General features: G+C 40.1%; 2 protein-coding genes across 5 annotated transcripts in view; one reads left to right on the top strand and one right to left on the bottom strand.

Moving 5' to 3' along the window:
• reep1 (receptor accessory protein 1) overlaps positions 1-10,632 on the top strand; it is a 53,759-nt gene extending 43,127 nt beyond the window's left edge. For 3 of the 4 annotated variants that reach the window (XM_088917234.1, XM_088917251.1, XM_088917258.1), the window contains 2 exons: positions 3,281-3,456; positions 4,567-10,632. In XM_088917234.1, the coding sequence (XP_088773360.1) occupies positions 3,281-3,456; positions 4,567-4,638 (248 nt within the window). In that variant the 3' untranslated portion in view covers positions 4,639-10,632. The remainder of the gene's footprint in view (positions 1-3,280; positions 3,457-4,566) is intronic. The other variant, XM_088917242.1, reaches the window with a different exon arrangement.
• Positions 10,633-11,025: 393 nt separating this feature from the next.
• Positions 11,026-15,365, bottom strand: mrpl35 (mitochondrial ribosomal protein L35). The gene is made up of 4 exons (XM_088918366.1): positions 15,319-15,365; positions 14,283-14,478; positions 12,109-12,253; positions 11,026-11,798 (listed from the first exon to the last, which is right to left on the bottom strand). Exons 1-4 carry the CDS (start codon positions 15,344-15,346, stop codon positions 11,610-11,612), a joined length of 558 nt encoding a protein of 185 aa, XP_088774492.1. The 5' UTR covers positions 15,347-15,365; the 3' UTR covers positions 11,026-11,609.
• Between the last annotated feature and the right edge of the window lie 782 nt (positions 15,366-16,147).

Genomic DNA, 16,147 nt, shown 5'->3' on the forward strand with positions numbered 1-16,147 from the left:
AACCCTATGCCAGTCTTTCTCCGGCTTTTCTTTAGGGAATCTCCATCTTTTGTAGATTCTATGTTCTGGAAACCTGAGACAGGACTTGAGGTGCAGGCATGAAGTTTTTGTGTGCGTGTTTTTTTTAAAGGTGAAAAACTGCTTCATAATGGTCACAAAAGAGAGCGGTCCATTAAAGACATAGAAAGTACCCCAACACTGGATTGAATTTCATTAATCGTCACGTAAATAAAAAAGGATTTCAAAATATCTCTTACACTATTTGCTATGGGAGTGTTAATTTCTTAAAAGACAGTGTCCAGGGTGCTGTGTGGCTTGTTTTTGTCTGGCTTGGACTTGTTTGACTAGTTTGGAGCTATAATAGCTGTGCTTATTATAGCTGCTGCATCGCAGCTGTGTGAGATAAGATAAGCGTGGTTGTTGCAGGATGCTTTCTCAGCCTCCAACAGTGATGCACATGCAGGGCAATAGATTTGTCGCCCTTGCTTTATAGTAAAATGTAAGTGTCATCCTGTTCTGGTCACAGGTATTGTTCTCTTATTAAATTTTCCATCTCATTGTTTTCCTGAGGCCTCTCCTCCCGACCATCACTTTTCCTGTTTGCAGTGTTTTCTACTCTCAGCTGTGTCCTTCCCAGTGGACTTTAAAAGCTGGTTTTTATTTCTGGAGATTTTCAGTGAAAAAGCCCTTTAAGTTTTGGTTACAAATCTGCAGTAACGCTTCTTTAATGGAGTTGAGAAATTGAAACAAAAGAAATGACATAAAGCTCTTGTGATTAAAAAAAAAGGCCCGTGCAGTCTTAATATGCAAGAGATAAATCACTGTGTGACATTTTCCTAATTGCTTGTATTTCCTTCCCATGCTCTGTGGAAATCACCTGGGCCAACTGCGTAAGTGTTACAAGAGTGTGTGAATGTTGTGACAGCTTGCAGTTAATATAGCAGACGTCTTCCCTGCAATCTCATTTCAAAACTCATCATGGCAAACAAATACAGATCTATTTAACATTACCAGTCATTACTAATAACACTGTATCGCTAGGAGAGCTGTGAAATATAGAATTATCACTCCTGGTGATAATGCCCATGGTAAGCCCTGACTAACTGCTGGAGTATGCCGTGTTTGAAGCTGTTTTCTGCCACCATACTGTATGTACTGTTTGGGGGAGAAATCAGGGATTCTGTTTCTTTATTTCTAGGACTTCTACAGTGACACCTCAGCTTCTAAGAGGCCTTTCAGTATTAGGAATATAATTTATAAATAAAGTTAGTTTTCGGACTGAATACTTAAAAAAAATCAAACACTATTCCTGATTACACACCTCAGAATCTCAACGAGTGCAAGATCTGAGCACACAATCCCAGGCGCTCAATAAATAAACAGCTCTTCACTTCCCTTTCTAGGGATTCTGGGACAGGATGTGTGGGCAGTAGTTTACTTGCTCCTCATGGAATCTAGTCCCATCCATTTTTCTTCTCGTTAATTTATTTATTATCTCTCATCTATTTTTTCTTGTATTTTCCAAATGATATGGATGCACAGTTGCTCATTTAAAGTTTTGTGGCAGGGAATTTGATTCCAATTTACATGAGTTGAAATTCAGTGTGTGTCATTACGTGCTTGCCTTTAAATATTCTGTTTTACTTTTAAGTTAAAAAAGTGACATTTGTAAGTAAATGTCCAATGGCCATCTGTCCCCTAAGAATCCTGTTCTTCCTTGGTGATGATAGTTGAGTGATTTTGTGCTTGTGTTTTGTTTGCGTTCCTGCATGTTACTGACCAGTGTCTCAGGATCTTGTTTATAAAGAGTGCTGTTGTTTGGCTGGAACAATGTGGAGTGGGCTGAAACACAGGTAAACACATCAAGCTAATTTACTTACATTTAAAGAATAAATGAGACACCAGACAACAGAAAGTCAAAAGAAACTATGGGTACAAGATATTTTTCTTTGTGAACAAAAAGGCCAAAGTTAAAGGCCAAGTTACTGAATTAGTGTTTAAACTATCCCTAATTAAAAATTTAAATTTGTAGAATTATTGACATCATTCATTTTAAAGGGTGTTACTTGTAATTTATCGGATATGTTGTAAGTAAACAAAGCCTAAGGATGATCTAGTGCCGTTGTGGGTTGAGTAGGACTGCTAGAGAACATGCAATGAGCCACTATGGCCACAAGGGGGAGCGATTCCTTGTTTAACGCAAGGAGCAGAGCTCCCCGCTTGCAGACTCGCTCACTGCTAGCCTACAAACCTCACTGGTGACAACCGACTAATCCCAGTCTGGGGTTATCAATAACTGCTGTGGAAAATATTTAGAGTAACTACATCATTTATACTCCTTTCATTTCTTGTTTTTCATTCTTTATGTAGATACCATTCTGTGACAGTCTTTTACTTTAACCATTTTGTGAACTGTTAACTAATAATTAATCAGAATAAATCATTTTTGTAGTAAGAAAAGTAGCCTTTGGGCTTGGCTGGGGTGTAGACAGGTGCTAGTGGCATGAATGACAAGAAGTACCTGACAATGAGTCAATTACATCAATTTCTAAAACTTTTTTCATCAATATAAGTTAAATGTCTCTAAATTACAAACTTGATTTATTCCCGCCCAAACCTGTATTAACTGTCAAAGTTGTTATAATAGTCAAAAACACTAGTGGTAAATCGAAGTAAATAACCCACTTAAATAGACTGTATGCCATGGCCTTTTGGCTAAGATCAAGTACAGTCTCTACAGAGGTACTCTATAGATATTTGTGTATTGCCTAAAGAAACAACATGGACATGGACAACTTGTAAGACCACTGTAACCTTACCTATGAAGAAGTATAAATCCCTGCCATATCAAACCGTTATTGAAAATACAGTTTTTTAAAAATAAAATAATTGACACTCAAAATGAGCGCAATTAAGTGTGTAGTTTTTCACATTGTGAATGTCTTGTAAGTATGCAGCCTTTGAGTGTCCTGCCTGTGCTTGCAATGGGATTTAAGATGTGAATAGCTCTGGTCTTGATCAGCACCTCCTCCGCTCTGGGGAATAATGAGGGCAGTGCTTTGTTTGAGGGCAGGAGTGACACCTGCTGGCCATATAACGAAATAACTGCTCAGCGCTGTGTTGTTTTGTACCCAACACACCAAATACTGCTTTCCCAGTCCTGAATTAACATTCATCATTAACCTAATATGCGCTAGGCTAGGCTGAGACAGGTTCCAGCCGAAAGACTTTGTGAAACTGGCGCTGTATGATTTTTGCTCTTCCTTTCTTCAATGTGTAGCATGTGACACTGGGGACTCAGGTGATGAGATTGACATTACTGAGTATGAGGTCTTGAGCTCGGAGCAGTGCGACTCAAAGGAACAGCAGCTCGCGCCCTCTGAGGTGGAGCAGGAGGGTGAGGATGTATTGGAAATCAGAGCTAAGCCCAGGACAGTAAAGAGGAGGGCTCCCGAGGTACTTCTGTTGGCAGCTTGATGGTTCCTTAACGGAAGCCTGATTGTACTGACTAATCGACTGCTTCGGTCTGCTCAGTCTCTCTTAATCAAGCCTGGCTCTGACACTAAGCTTTGGTTTGTTGGTCACCTCAGTGAATTTAACATAACGATGTATTGCATTTGAGAAATAAAGGAGTTTGTTACCCAGCAAACTCCAGAGCAGAGGTACTTGTAAACAATCTTACATTTAAAAAATACTGAAAATTATACCTGTATTTCTGCTCCACAAATTAATGTACAGGAGGGAAAACACCAGTTAGCTGTACTGCATTCACCCATTTGAAATATGGGCATTTTGAGGGGGATTATAAGATACAAATGTGAAATGCCTGGGTTGACATTCTTTATGCCACATACCTGGAAAGCAGACGAACAGTAAAAGAAATGGTAGCAACTGAATCTGCTTTCTGTAATCCCATATCTGAGTGTGGGTTGATTTGGTGGCCAGCATGGCGATGCTAACGCATTTATTTGAGAGCTGTGTTGAATGTGCAGTTGAGGGTTTTCTGATCACATCTGATTTCCTGTGCCTCTGACATTAAATTCTCCATGAGTTTAAATGAAATTATTTTTAAAATCAGAAATACCTGTCTATTAAAAAATATATGTGAAGTTCTAAAATGAACTGGAAAGGTAAAAAAAATGGAACTTGAAAAAATGGAATGGGATATGCTTTGTCGAATGCGCAGAAAGAGCCTTGTTTCTCTCTGCTGACCAAAGTGTGGAAGTGCACGAATGCTTTTCCGGGATGCTTACTGGTTTGGAGAGCCTGTGCTCCTCTCACTGTTACTGAGGTGCCACATCACTGCGAAACAACACCATGCTCTCCAAATACATTTCCAGTTAACTGTCTTGTATTGGAGCAATTTAGATGTGGTGATCATTGTTACTTCCCAGGCCCTGCACAACATAGGAAAAATGTGTATCTGTAATACTTTTTCTGCTGGATCTTTGGGAAGAAGTAACTCCCCCTTCCTTGACGTACAGTACAGTATGTGGGAGTTTCTGGGTGTAGAACGTAGCCTCTTCAGAGTTTAACAGTGTCCTTCTCTGCCTGCCTTTCCCTCAGCCTCCTCCTAGAGCTCCGAGGCCCCATCCCAGAACAAAGAGTACCTCGTCTTCACACAGTGATACCATGTGACAGCACGAGGCCATGGGACGCTGCCGATTAAGACATCCTCAGTTCGCTTAGCTGCCTTAACTGGAGAGAACAGACGAAGAAAGAAGGGGAAGCCATGCTAAAACACCCACCCACACACAAAGCAGCCACACTCAAGAAGGAGCAGAGCCACTGAAGACCAGGCAGCTGGGATATCAACGACAGCCTGCAGCAGAGTTGACAAGACATCTCTCCCTTTATCGGGTTTCTGTGTCTGTGCGTTCGAGTTATTTTCTGTTTTTTTTTGTGTGTTTTTCTTGTTAGAGGGTTCTGAGGGTGCCGGTCTTCGATTTTGTTTTCGAAGTACTGATGTCCTACGCCACTGTGTACATCCCTCTCCACGTTCGTCAGGCCTCGTTTCCTGGAAACAATCTTCCACACACACACATACTGTATACACTTGACGTACCTGCTGTGATGCCTGCTCTTTGGTTGGGTAATTGTGTCTTAGGCAACGGTGAGAGAGGTGACGGGGGAGACAGGGCCTCCTAGGGCCTCGGTCTTTCCTGCAGCCGAACCGTTGAAAGGGAATTCTGGGTGGCCTGCATTTACAGCACCCCCGGAGGATGAAGTGGAATCAGGATGGGCAGTGGTGCAGGACTACAGCAGCTGACATTAAGAGTTGATGTAGGTCAGACAGAATGATGTATAGGTTTTAGAGTAAAATGTTATATTGGGTACATTTCCATTTCCTTTTAGCTCAGTTTTCCTAGTAATGCTACACTTTAGTAATCCACATAAAATAAGACTTTATTAAAGAGCTGGCTTTTGGAGCATCTGTTGGAGCTGTAAAAAGGTAAAATGCCTGTGAAAACCTATCTGACTACGCCAAAATCTTGCTACAGTGGTTAGTAACTGCAAGCTGTTAATAAAAAAAAAGCTTAATTAAAAAAAAAATCAAAATCGGCACCACATTCTGTACGAAATGTCACTTGCTTTAATGGGTCCTTCAGCAGAAATCTGATTGTTTTAAAAAAGCACTTTAAATCGATTTAGTGTGTAATCAGGAAGCTAGTGTGATCATTGAAGGACTATTGAGTGACAGTAGTGAAATTGAGCTGCTAGGTGTGGTAAAAGACAATAATTACACCTTCACTGAATCATGTAAATCATTTCTAGCTATACAGAAAAACACCAAAGCACCACAGATCATCAGATATGATTATGATAAAGATGATAATGATAGAGCATACCTTTATTACAGCTGCGTCTCCCATTACTGAATGCTGTCAGTGACTTTAAACGGGTTTCATGTATAGTGAGACGGTGAAGTTTGGTTACCACTGGACATGTAGAGCGCAGCAAACCCTATGCTTGAAATTAATCGCAACCTTGACTCTTCAAAAACTCTTGTTTTTCAGTGGCCTCTAGCTTCGACTCACAGAAACCCATGGGAATGTAACGTATTTTAAGTCACTTTCCCATGGGAACTGTAGGAAACAATCCGTCCTTTAAAAAACAGGCTGCATTTTAAAATATTGTGACAAAATTGCACAACTACAAAATATTTATAGGCAATATGAAAGAAATGTAAGTACTAGTTCTGTCTTACCTGAAATGAATATGCCCCCAATCAATATTTAGTAGTTATGCATAACATAATTGAACATTTTTAAATTGAAAGGAAGCATTTCACTAATAAGGAAATATGTGCAATGTAGCATTCAATAGCAATGTGAAAGACCTGAATAAGGTAGAAATAAGTCTAGAAATGCTATTTTATCAAGTCTTCCTTCAAGTGATTAGAAAATTCTACAGCAGTAAAGGTTTATGTCATTTCAAAGATAAATGCATCTACCTTTGCTTGTGCTGTGTGTGCTGTGCTTGTGGTGAGGTAATTGTATATACAGTATACACTGGGCTGCTGTCAAGCATGACTTGGACTAGGACGATTTAGACTAGCAGTATACCTGTGTTAGGATATGACATGCGTCTGCAATTTCGTACTGTCTCGCTTCAGAAAAACTCAAGGTTTGATCAGATAAAAAGAATATAATGTAGAATGTGAGCCTTATATTGACAGCAGAGTTAAATGTACATTGTTCATGCAAAGCTGAAAAAATATGTGAATGGAAAGATATAGTTCAGCAGAAAAACAAATGTAAAAATAGTAAGAAACCGAGCAACGCAGCATTTTATCCGAAATGTTATCCAGGCTTCACTGTGCAGGCTTGGCTAGTCTATAACATGTGCTAAGAGCGAAAGGAAAGCCTATGTATCTACCCTTTTGATTGTAAATGTCTGTGTCTCTTGATGTGAGCTTTTGAGCTTTATTTATCTGTTTATATTTTACAGATTTTGATTTGCTGTGGCAGATAGTTGTTTTTTTTAATTGAGCTGAGCTGGCTGAGCTCACCGAGCAGCAAAAACTGTGCTGCACACTGAAGTACAGGCCATGTTCAGCTATCCTTCTCAAGAGTGTTCTAAACCCCTCTGCTGATCCTCCAATTCTTTCCTATAGGTCTCAATGACAACTAAATGTAGACGGTATGTATGGCTTCTGTCCAGGTAACAAAGCTCCTTAGGTCTGTCTGGGTCTCAACTCCATTTCTGAACTATGAAGAAATGAAACATCATCCACAAGATGTAGTGATGCTTCACATGTGAGCTGTCTTATTGACTTCCATCTGCTCAGTGTGCCTGTTGAGACACATGTGCATTGTCTATTGCGTCAAACTGTCAAAATAGAGCTCCAAATCATGTAGAAGAGTGAAGGTGACTCCTAGTTTGTTAACATAAAAAAAGGAACAGAGATAGAAATTGTTTGGTTTATTAGGAGGCGGTAAGATCTTAATTTTTATATTGTTTCCTCGTCTTAAGGTTTATTAACATGTCTGGATTTAACATTGTTTTTCATTGTTTCTGAAAGGTATTGTAGCATTCTATGTAGTGTTGTGCTTGTTTTGAAAACTACGACTGTTCTAGCAAAAATTCCACCTTCATTACACAGGTTACACATTAGCATTACATTGTTGAGGCTGCTACTGCTGGGACAGCTGGAGAGCCAGGTCTGTGCAATGCTAATGTGTGTCCATTCTGTGCTTCCTAGTAATCACCTATGTGGAGCTGAGGTGTCCTTCGAGTGCATGTACACTAGCGCAACATGTACTGCACAGAGGATAAGGGGAAACAGAGCTGATTCTCCCTTAAACAGTAAGATTTCTCTACGATTTGTAGAATCCGGGGCCCTCCTATGTATCTGCCATGCTACACATCCCTTCTGTGTTCTGCACTTTGTTTTTAAAGAAAAGATCTATGTTAGGTCCTGCTGCACACTTTACATCTCAAAGCAAAACAATCTGTGTTGTAAAAATGTTAGAGTCCTGTTTGTAAAATCAGTTGTAGTGACTATTTCATTTGATACCTTATGCGATTAACAGGTAAATCCATAGCTCATTGTTTTATTAATTGGCAAGAAACGTCAAGAAAATGGCAAATTTTATGAACTGGTCAAGGTCACTGGTCTTTGTGATCGGCACTAGTCGTGGACTCATTAAATTAACACGCACGTTGGTTAGCCAAGATTACTGCTGATCATGGTCTCTATGAACTAAGTCCTATAAACTATAATTTTTAATGCATAAAAGTTATACTGATCCACAAAACTTAGGGATATGGAACAAGTTGCCCAGCCATGTTGTTGAAGCTGATACTCTACCTTCCTTCAAGAAATGGGTAGATGAGATCCTTGGATCATGTTACTACAATCTATCATAGGCCAAATAGCCCCCTCTTGTCTGTAACCTTCCTTACAATTCCTAACAAATGCTGTAGGAGGACATTAATGTAAACTGCTCCTTATTTACTGGACTGTAACTTTGCTACTTCAAAATAGGAAGGTGACAGTAGCTAAGCCCTGTGGTCCCTGGCGTGGGGCATTGGCTCTGTGGCTAAGGATCTGCGCCTGTGGCTGGAAGGTTGCTGGTTCAAATCCCATGGCTGGCAGAGGAATCCCTGAGTAAGGCCCTTAACCTCAACTGCTCCAGGGGCGCTGTATAAATGGCTGACCCCGCGCTCTGACCCCAAACTTCTCTCCCTGTCTGTGTGTCTCATGGAGAACATGCTGGGGTATGTGAAAAAACAAATTTCTAATTCCTAATTCCTAAGAAATTGTATATGGCCAATAAAGTGATCTTATCTTATCACTTGCATAAAACAGCTTAAGTTATATTTCCTCTTAAGTGTTTGTTTTAAGGACATTATACCAAGCATCTGAACCAGTTCCATTGAATACTCAGTATCCTAAATAAGGGGAAGTCATCTCAGCAAATTCTTGTGGAGTCCTATGCATTGTGCCTCTGGAATAGACTAGTGTGGGCCCATAATGAGTTCCCTTCTTCTTGAGCAGTTGTTTTTCTTGAGAATATTGTCATTTGTGCAGCATCCTAAATGTTTGCAGAGGCAAAGCCAAAATGCAGCAAAAGTATATTGGGATTCCAGCTACTTGATGTGGATACAGAGCAACAGCTGTAAAGAATAACTATTTTGGTTGTTGTGGACTTCACAATCCTGGTTTAGTAGTGCTGGCAGAGCTGCAGAGATAGGAAAACTTTACTGCTCTCCAGGTGACACCTGCAGATAACAAGCCCCTCTACCAAAAATTCCACCATGTAAATAACCATCCTAAACAGGTTATGTCTCACAAGTCACAGCAAGTTACAGTACATGTTAGCTCAGACTCTAGTTTACAGGCCCCGGACCCATGTCAAAAGCTGTGAATTCACACACAAGGACAAGGGAAGTGAGTCCACGTGGGAGCAAAGCTCATCAGAATGGTTAACGCTCAGGCTTGTGCTTCACTTTAGAAACCTCACCAAGGCCGACTGAGAGGAAAATGAAAGTCGGCCTACCTGTCATTTTGTAATTATAGATTTAAAACATAGGTTAAGTAGCGCTCTCGTGAAGCTTAGTTGGTGTAGATGTAGTATCGTTTCACTGTTTGGAGTAAAAGTGGGATTGAATTGCCTTCTCTCTTGAACGTAGAAATAAAGATCAAGTGAAAATATGAACACTGTGTTAGTTGCTCACTGTCTCCCTGAAGAATGCTTTTAGTTGAGCAATTTAGTGAATTTTTATAGACAAGCGAAACACACATTTTCGTGTTCACTGCTTGTGATATGATGTACATATTGAAATTAAACCGTGTACTGCGTAAACTGGTTTTGTAATTTTTTTTCAGGTTTTGTGTTGTTGCTGCATTTAGAAAGCTGCACCATTCATACAGACCAGTAGGTTATGTTGTTGTACTTTAAATAGAACCATCTAAACACCCGGCAAAAAAATGTCATCAAACATTAAAAGCTATCTTTAAAACAAAAGAAACAGTAGATGTATTTTGGTAGAACTGAATTCACGAAGCCATACAATGTCAATAAACACAATGAAGCCTCACTCACTAGTGCATTCAATAGCATGGCAATGTTGTATGAATTTAGCTAGTGTTTTCTAATATATGTGTATCAGTTATTTGTAAATTCTGTTGATTTTTGCATAGAAAGCATGATTTTCTTCTTAGGCAGATCTTTGATTTTAAAAACTGTATTATCATGGATTGTAGTTAGGAACATTGTATTCTTTAAAAGTACATCTTGACAATTGTCTTAAGGTTTCTATTTTTAAATCTGATAGGTAAGTTGAGACCGAAGATTTTACCTTCTTTTTGAAGCAGTGAAAGTATTGATTTCTGATTGTATTTTGTTTATCTTTTCTTTCTGGCTTTGATCCATTTCTGCTTTGCACCAGATTTCTCCTTTGTCTGGCAGGCCAGAATCATACCTGAACTTTACATGTACTGTATCTTGACTTTTCTCCAGTTTCACATAAATAAAATAAGAAATACAGCATCTGTAAACTGAAAAGGATGGATGAACTGTTCTGGAATGGATTTCACAAAGTGCTTTTATGTGTTTCACATGTTTCCATCTGTATACTGTCTGAATCAACCACAGCCATTAAATTAAAAACTGAACGTAACAACTGATGAAGTGTTAGTGGTTTTCATACTCAAGTCAGTCTGGTGCAAAGACTGACTTGAGATAAATACTAAAATGTAGCATCTCATAGTATTAGTAACCATTTGAAATAATAGCCCCAAAATCACAAACGCTGACTGAAATGTATAGGACTAAGACATGAATATCTCAGGCTCTTTGTCTGATTTTTGAAGATGTTCTTTTTCAGAAATTATTTTGATCAGATAAGGATAACTTACATTACGGAGTGAATTCAAGATTAATATATAGAGTGACCATGAAATTAGATAACACTTTCAGAAAAAGAAAAGCGAATATAAGGTTAATATTCACGCAAAGTGATGCTTAGTGAACAGGGGTGATGAGAAACTCCAGCTATGCAAACAAAACTCATCTGTTGGAACTGGGTGCTTTCTTTTAATATGAATATGAAATCAATAAACATTTTAAGAATACAAATAATAGAGCATACCAGACATATGCAACAATAAAATCACAGCATTGCCATTCCTTTTATGATATAAATTAATGAATGGGCTTTCAAATGAAACCGTAATAGAATATCTTCAGTCTGCCATTTTCCGTACGCAATTATACTGCACATTTTTACTTATGTTGTTTATTTTTCTACTGGGGAAATTTAGAATATATGCAACCAGAAATTAAATTTAATTGAGTAATTTCCACACTGAAAATGGAATTCCACACCTCAGAGAACCTGAATTTTAATCTGACACAATTTCAGTAGACAGCCACAAAATCCTCCTGCTTATAAATGATTATACAGGCAGGGAGGCAGCATACTGCTGAACACTGACCTTCAAAGGTAAAGGTGAATAGATGAGTTTTTCAGGTAGAGAGTTTGAAATGAAACAAAATGACTTTTACTTTGGCTTTTCAACTCTCCTCTAAGTTTGATTTGACTTGACAACGATAGTGGACAGTCTTTCTTGTTACATACACAGCAGCAGCTGCAGTTTCCTACACTTTGAGGTTGGTGCGATCATGATATTTCTGGTAGGGGTCATTGGCGTACCAGTTTCTTCTTTTCCAGAAAGACGTGGTCATTTTGTCCAGGAGTTTGGACTGGGTGCGGTTACAAAACACGTGCTGCCTTAACCTGCGCTTTCTGGCCGGCTTTTTCTTCCACAGCTTCTTCTTGTATCCGGCCTGGACACAAGAGAATACAGAGTCAGCCGCCATTCGACAGCAAAGAGCCTGGATCACTTTAACAAATACAGACAGAACACACCTCAGGGATCCCCACGTTCTCTCCCGGATGGTTCTGGAATGACTATACCACTACATATGCTGTCGCTCTGCATTTGGGAAGGCATGTTTGCAGCTGCATTTTCCACAGTTTGCTTCTGGTAAACGTTTCACTTCATTTGAGTTTTACTCAGTGTTGTGCTCTGAAAGCTACCAGACTTCATTCACTTGCAAGTGAGCACTGAATAAACAAACACAAGGCTGTCATTACCTTCCGTCTTAACCACAGTCCACAGTGAAGCCGCAGGAACCTCTTGACCACAGCCTTCACTGACTTCCTCTTCCCCTTCCTCAGGCTAACATATGTCAGGCTCCTAGCTGGCTGGTGGGTGAGGCCAGGTAGCAGGGGTGTGATTCTGTCACACAAAAAAAACAAAAACACTGGCTCACACACATTTCTCCCAAAGTACAACAAACCATCAGTTTAATGGACAAGAAGGGGGTGTCCATTATTGCTGAATGTCTGTTAAATCACAAATTCGATTTTTTTGGCTCCAGAACAGACTTATCATATGAGAAAAATATATACTGATGGAAAAAAGAAACGCAACACCTCCTCCTCCACACTCTGGCCCTCCCGTCTGCGTGGAACAGGCTGAAGAGTGACTCATCCGTGAAGAGGACCTGATGCCACTGTTGATGAGTCCATCGCAGCCTCTGTCTGGCCCAAGCCAGTCGGGTGTGAGGTCTAGAAGGTGTGAGCAGAGGGCCTCTGACAGGTCGCCTTGCTCTAAGGCCAGCAGCATGGAGCCTCACTGTCCTGTCACTGATGCGGGCATTGTGTCTGCCGGCAGTTTCAGCAGCAGTACGGGTGGCAGATCTGAAACAATCTCTCAGATGGACCTGCTCTGGTGTGGTCACTCCAGGGCGACCGGAGTTTGGATGGTCACCTGTCCTATCGGTCTGTTGAAACCTTCACTGCAGTCGGGGCACAGTGGAGCGGCTTACTCCATAGTGTCTGGCAACGCTGGCACATGACATGGCTGCCTGCAGCATGCCAATGGCCCTCTTCCTTGCTTCTGGTCACATTCAAGGCATTATTGAATGCACAGAAAACTGACTTAAGTGTGGCTTTTTTCTTGCAGTGACCTAAGCTTTCAATTAAGGCCTTTTTAAAGGTGTCCTGATCAGGCATTGTTCCACCTGGACCTCTTTGGGTAAAAGTGCACCCAATGAGCTTTCGTGCAATTGGCAAGTTGCAATGCCTCACTGCACAAGCTGTATTGCTGGCAAGAGGGCTTAAAACAAATTGACAACTTTTTGTGAAAGTACATAATAATAACAATTAATAAGAACTCATAAAATCCTATTCCCAGACAAAAAAAAACTCTGGTTTACTTGTTTCATCTGTTTGAGTTACTTGGGTGTTAACAACAAAAACAACAATAATAATAATAATCCTTACACTCATATAGCATTTTCTGGACACTCCACCCAAAGCGCTTTACAGGTAAAGGGGACTCCCCTCCACCACCACCAATGTGCAGCATTGATCCAACTGCAGCCATAGTGCGCCAGAACGCTCACCACACATCAGTTCTCAGTGTGGAGGAGAACAGAGCTACATAAGCTATACCTATAGTATTCTCATTCCAGAAAATGTTGTTTCTTTTTTCCATCAGTATATATGCTTTCTGAATATGTAAATACATACCTGCACTGTGCTTTAATATATTAGTGCACTGTATTGCTTATATACATGGTATCGTGTCGCAGTACAGCACACCCTTGCTTTTCCAGACTATTCCTGGGGAAAGGGAGTGTCTGGTGTTGCCAGCTCTCCATTAAATTACCGACGAGATATCTCAAGCTTAAAAAAAACATTTGCTGAAAAAAATATATTAGAAATAAGCCAAGCTTTTTTGGAATGGTAATAGACTACTGAAAGCACATTCAATTGATCTTTGAGGACCCTTGGTCACCATGACTTGCCGACACCTATAGATGTAAATCAGCATGTGCGCACATCAGCCATCAGATGTGCGCACAGTAATGCTGAGATCCTTTTCTTGCTGATGTACGTCCTGGCATAGACATTTCTTGCTTGTATGCTTAAGGATTTACCAGAAGTCTCATCAGCACGGAAAATATATTTGCTGTAAAAAACAGGCACTAACATGCTTTTAAAAAATGAAATACTTTCTTATTGCTCAAATATCTACTCCCTTTGGGACAGGACAGAGGCGAATGGGAAAAGACTGTGAGTCCTATCTTCTATAGCTAATGAAACTGCAGAAATATGGTATATTGATCTAGCTTTTGGCACTCTTCATCAAACAACAGCATCGAAGGAGTGATCAGAACTGCAACTCATGTCAAAACATGTTTGTCCGAGAGAAACAGATAACTGAGCTGGGATACCCCCCCACACATATCCCTACTTACCTCTGGATAATGCCATGTAAAGGCAGGATATGATTCTGGCCAACTCCTGAGACCCAGACAGAGGAGCTGAGTGTGGGTCTTGGGAGGGGGCGACTCAGGTGGAGAGTTGAGAACTTGCTGGACATCTGTGCAGCCAGGCCAGGTGCCCCCCGAGCACAGCCCTGAGCTACAAGTGGAACCAGGGGCCTCAGCAAACCTGTGTACAAGGACATATATTAGAATCACTGCATCCAGTGACCAAGGAATGCTATTAACTTAGATGATAGCAGCATAATAAAAACCGTACTTAAAGTATAATTAACCCAGACAAGTCTTAATCTTTGCTTCAAAATAATAAAAAAAAACAGTTGTACATAAGGAAAATCTTGTCAAACAAGTCTCGTTGCACTCATTTTTCTTGCAAAGCTAATGTTCACAATAATTGGAGGACTTCATAACCCTGCATCTATTATATTCTTCTAAATACAGCCATTACTCCACTGGTTTTTAAATCATGTATATTTTTTTTTCAGAAACCAGTGCAGTATAAAGAGGTGGCACCTCTTCTAATATTCAATGGGCTGCCCAATCTCAGCTATCAAAATGCATTTATAATTAAAGGGGTCCTAAATCGTGGCTATAGACATAATTTTATTGTGTAGGTTGTACACATTTCACCCTAAATAACGCAATGTTCACTTATAAACTTACTTATAGTAAGCCGCTATAATTTCTTTGACCGGCTTCGCAATTCCGTGTCAAAACAGTAGTAACATGTACATACAAACATGACTGAACTGGTATGTAACATAAAAATGACATACTCCAAATGAGTCTGCAAGTGCATTATTCTAGTGATCTTAATCAGGAAATGCAAAACATGTAAGAACCTACAGCCTACAGTAAATTACAATCACAAATGATTTCATAGCTCTGCCCCCCCGAAGAATGTTATACGTCAGTATAAATTTAAAAAAAATATTCGATTTGATGATAACCACAGTTACAATCATCAACAAACCATGTTTTTGGAAATATAAATCGAAAATTTACACACCACAACATCTTCTCAAGGTGGCCGCCATCTTTAATCCCCACCACGACCTCCAAACTACGGCACATCAGTTAGAACAAATAGTGCGGGTAGGCAAGAGGGACGTGATGTGGAAAAAAATATCATTATTTTGGTGCTATTATCAATAATGAGCGTATTCATATGGTTTAAAGTTGAAGTCGTATGTTTCTACATATGTTTACCAAAAAAAATATAAAAGGAATAGCATGAGAAAAATAGAGACTATTCCGGATGAGAGGCAGTGTATAGTATTGGCACTGAGGCAAGCAGCGAAATGCAATAGTCTGCGAGGAATTAATTAGGATGGGGCTGTTTCGGTAATTGTAACTCAAGAATAAGTGACTGGGTCTTTGAAGATATACTGGTGAATTTTATTTTTACTTTTCACAATAATATTTACATGGCTAATAAGGAGTAGAGACAGAGGGTGGGAGTTTAGGGAGAGAAAGGGGATTGAAAATCCCAGGATGGTTGAAACAGTAGTGGACAAGGACTATGGTTTTGATTTGTGGAGGGACTGGAGTAAGGGAGGAGCATGAGAAAAGGGAGGAATTCTGGGTGAGCTCCAGTTTTAGCTTGGAGGACATCCAAGAGGGAATGACAGTAGTCTATGGGACAGTACCGGGGCTTGGAGTGGAGGTTGTGTGGAATAGCTGGTAAGGAAGGGATGAATTCTGGGAATGTTGCTCAAGAAGAAGGTGCCAGAGAGGAGAAATGTGCTTTAAACAGTAGGTCGAAGAGGCAAGAATGACACAGAGCTTCTTGGCAGACGAGGAGGAGAGGGAGAGGGAGAGGGAGGTGGAGTCAGAAG

The sequence above is a fragment of the Atractosteus spatula genome, chromosome 1 (genome assembly GCF_055471065.1).
Source record: "Atractosteus spatula isolate fAtrSpa1 chromosome 1, fAtrSpa1.hap1, whole genome shotgun sequence".
Classification (NCBI taxonomy): domain Eukaryota; kingdom Metazoa; phylum Chordata; class Actinopteri; order Semionotiformes; family Lepisosteidae; genus Atractosteus; species Atractosteus spatula.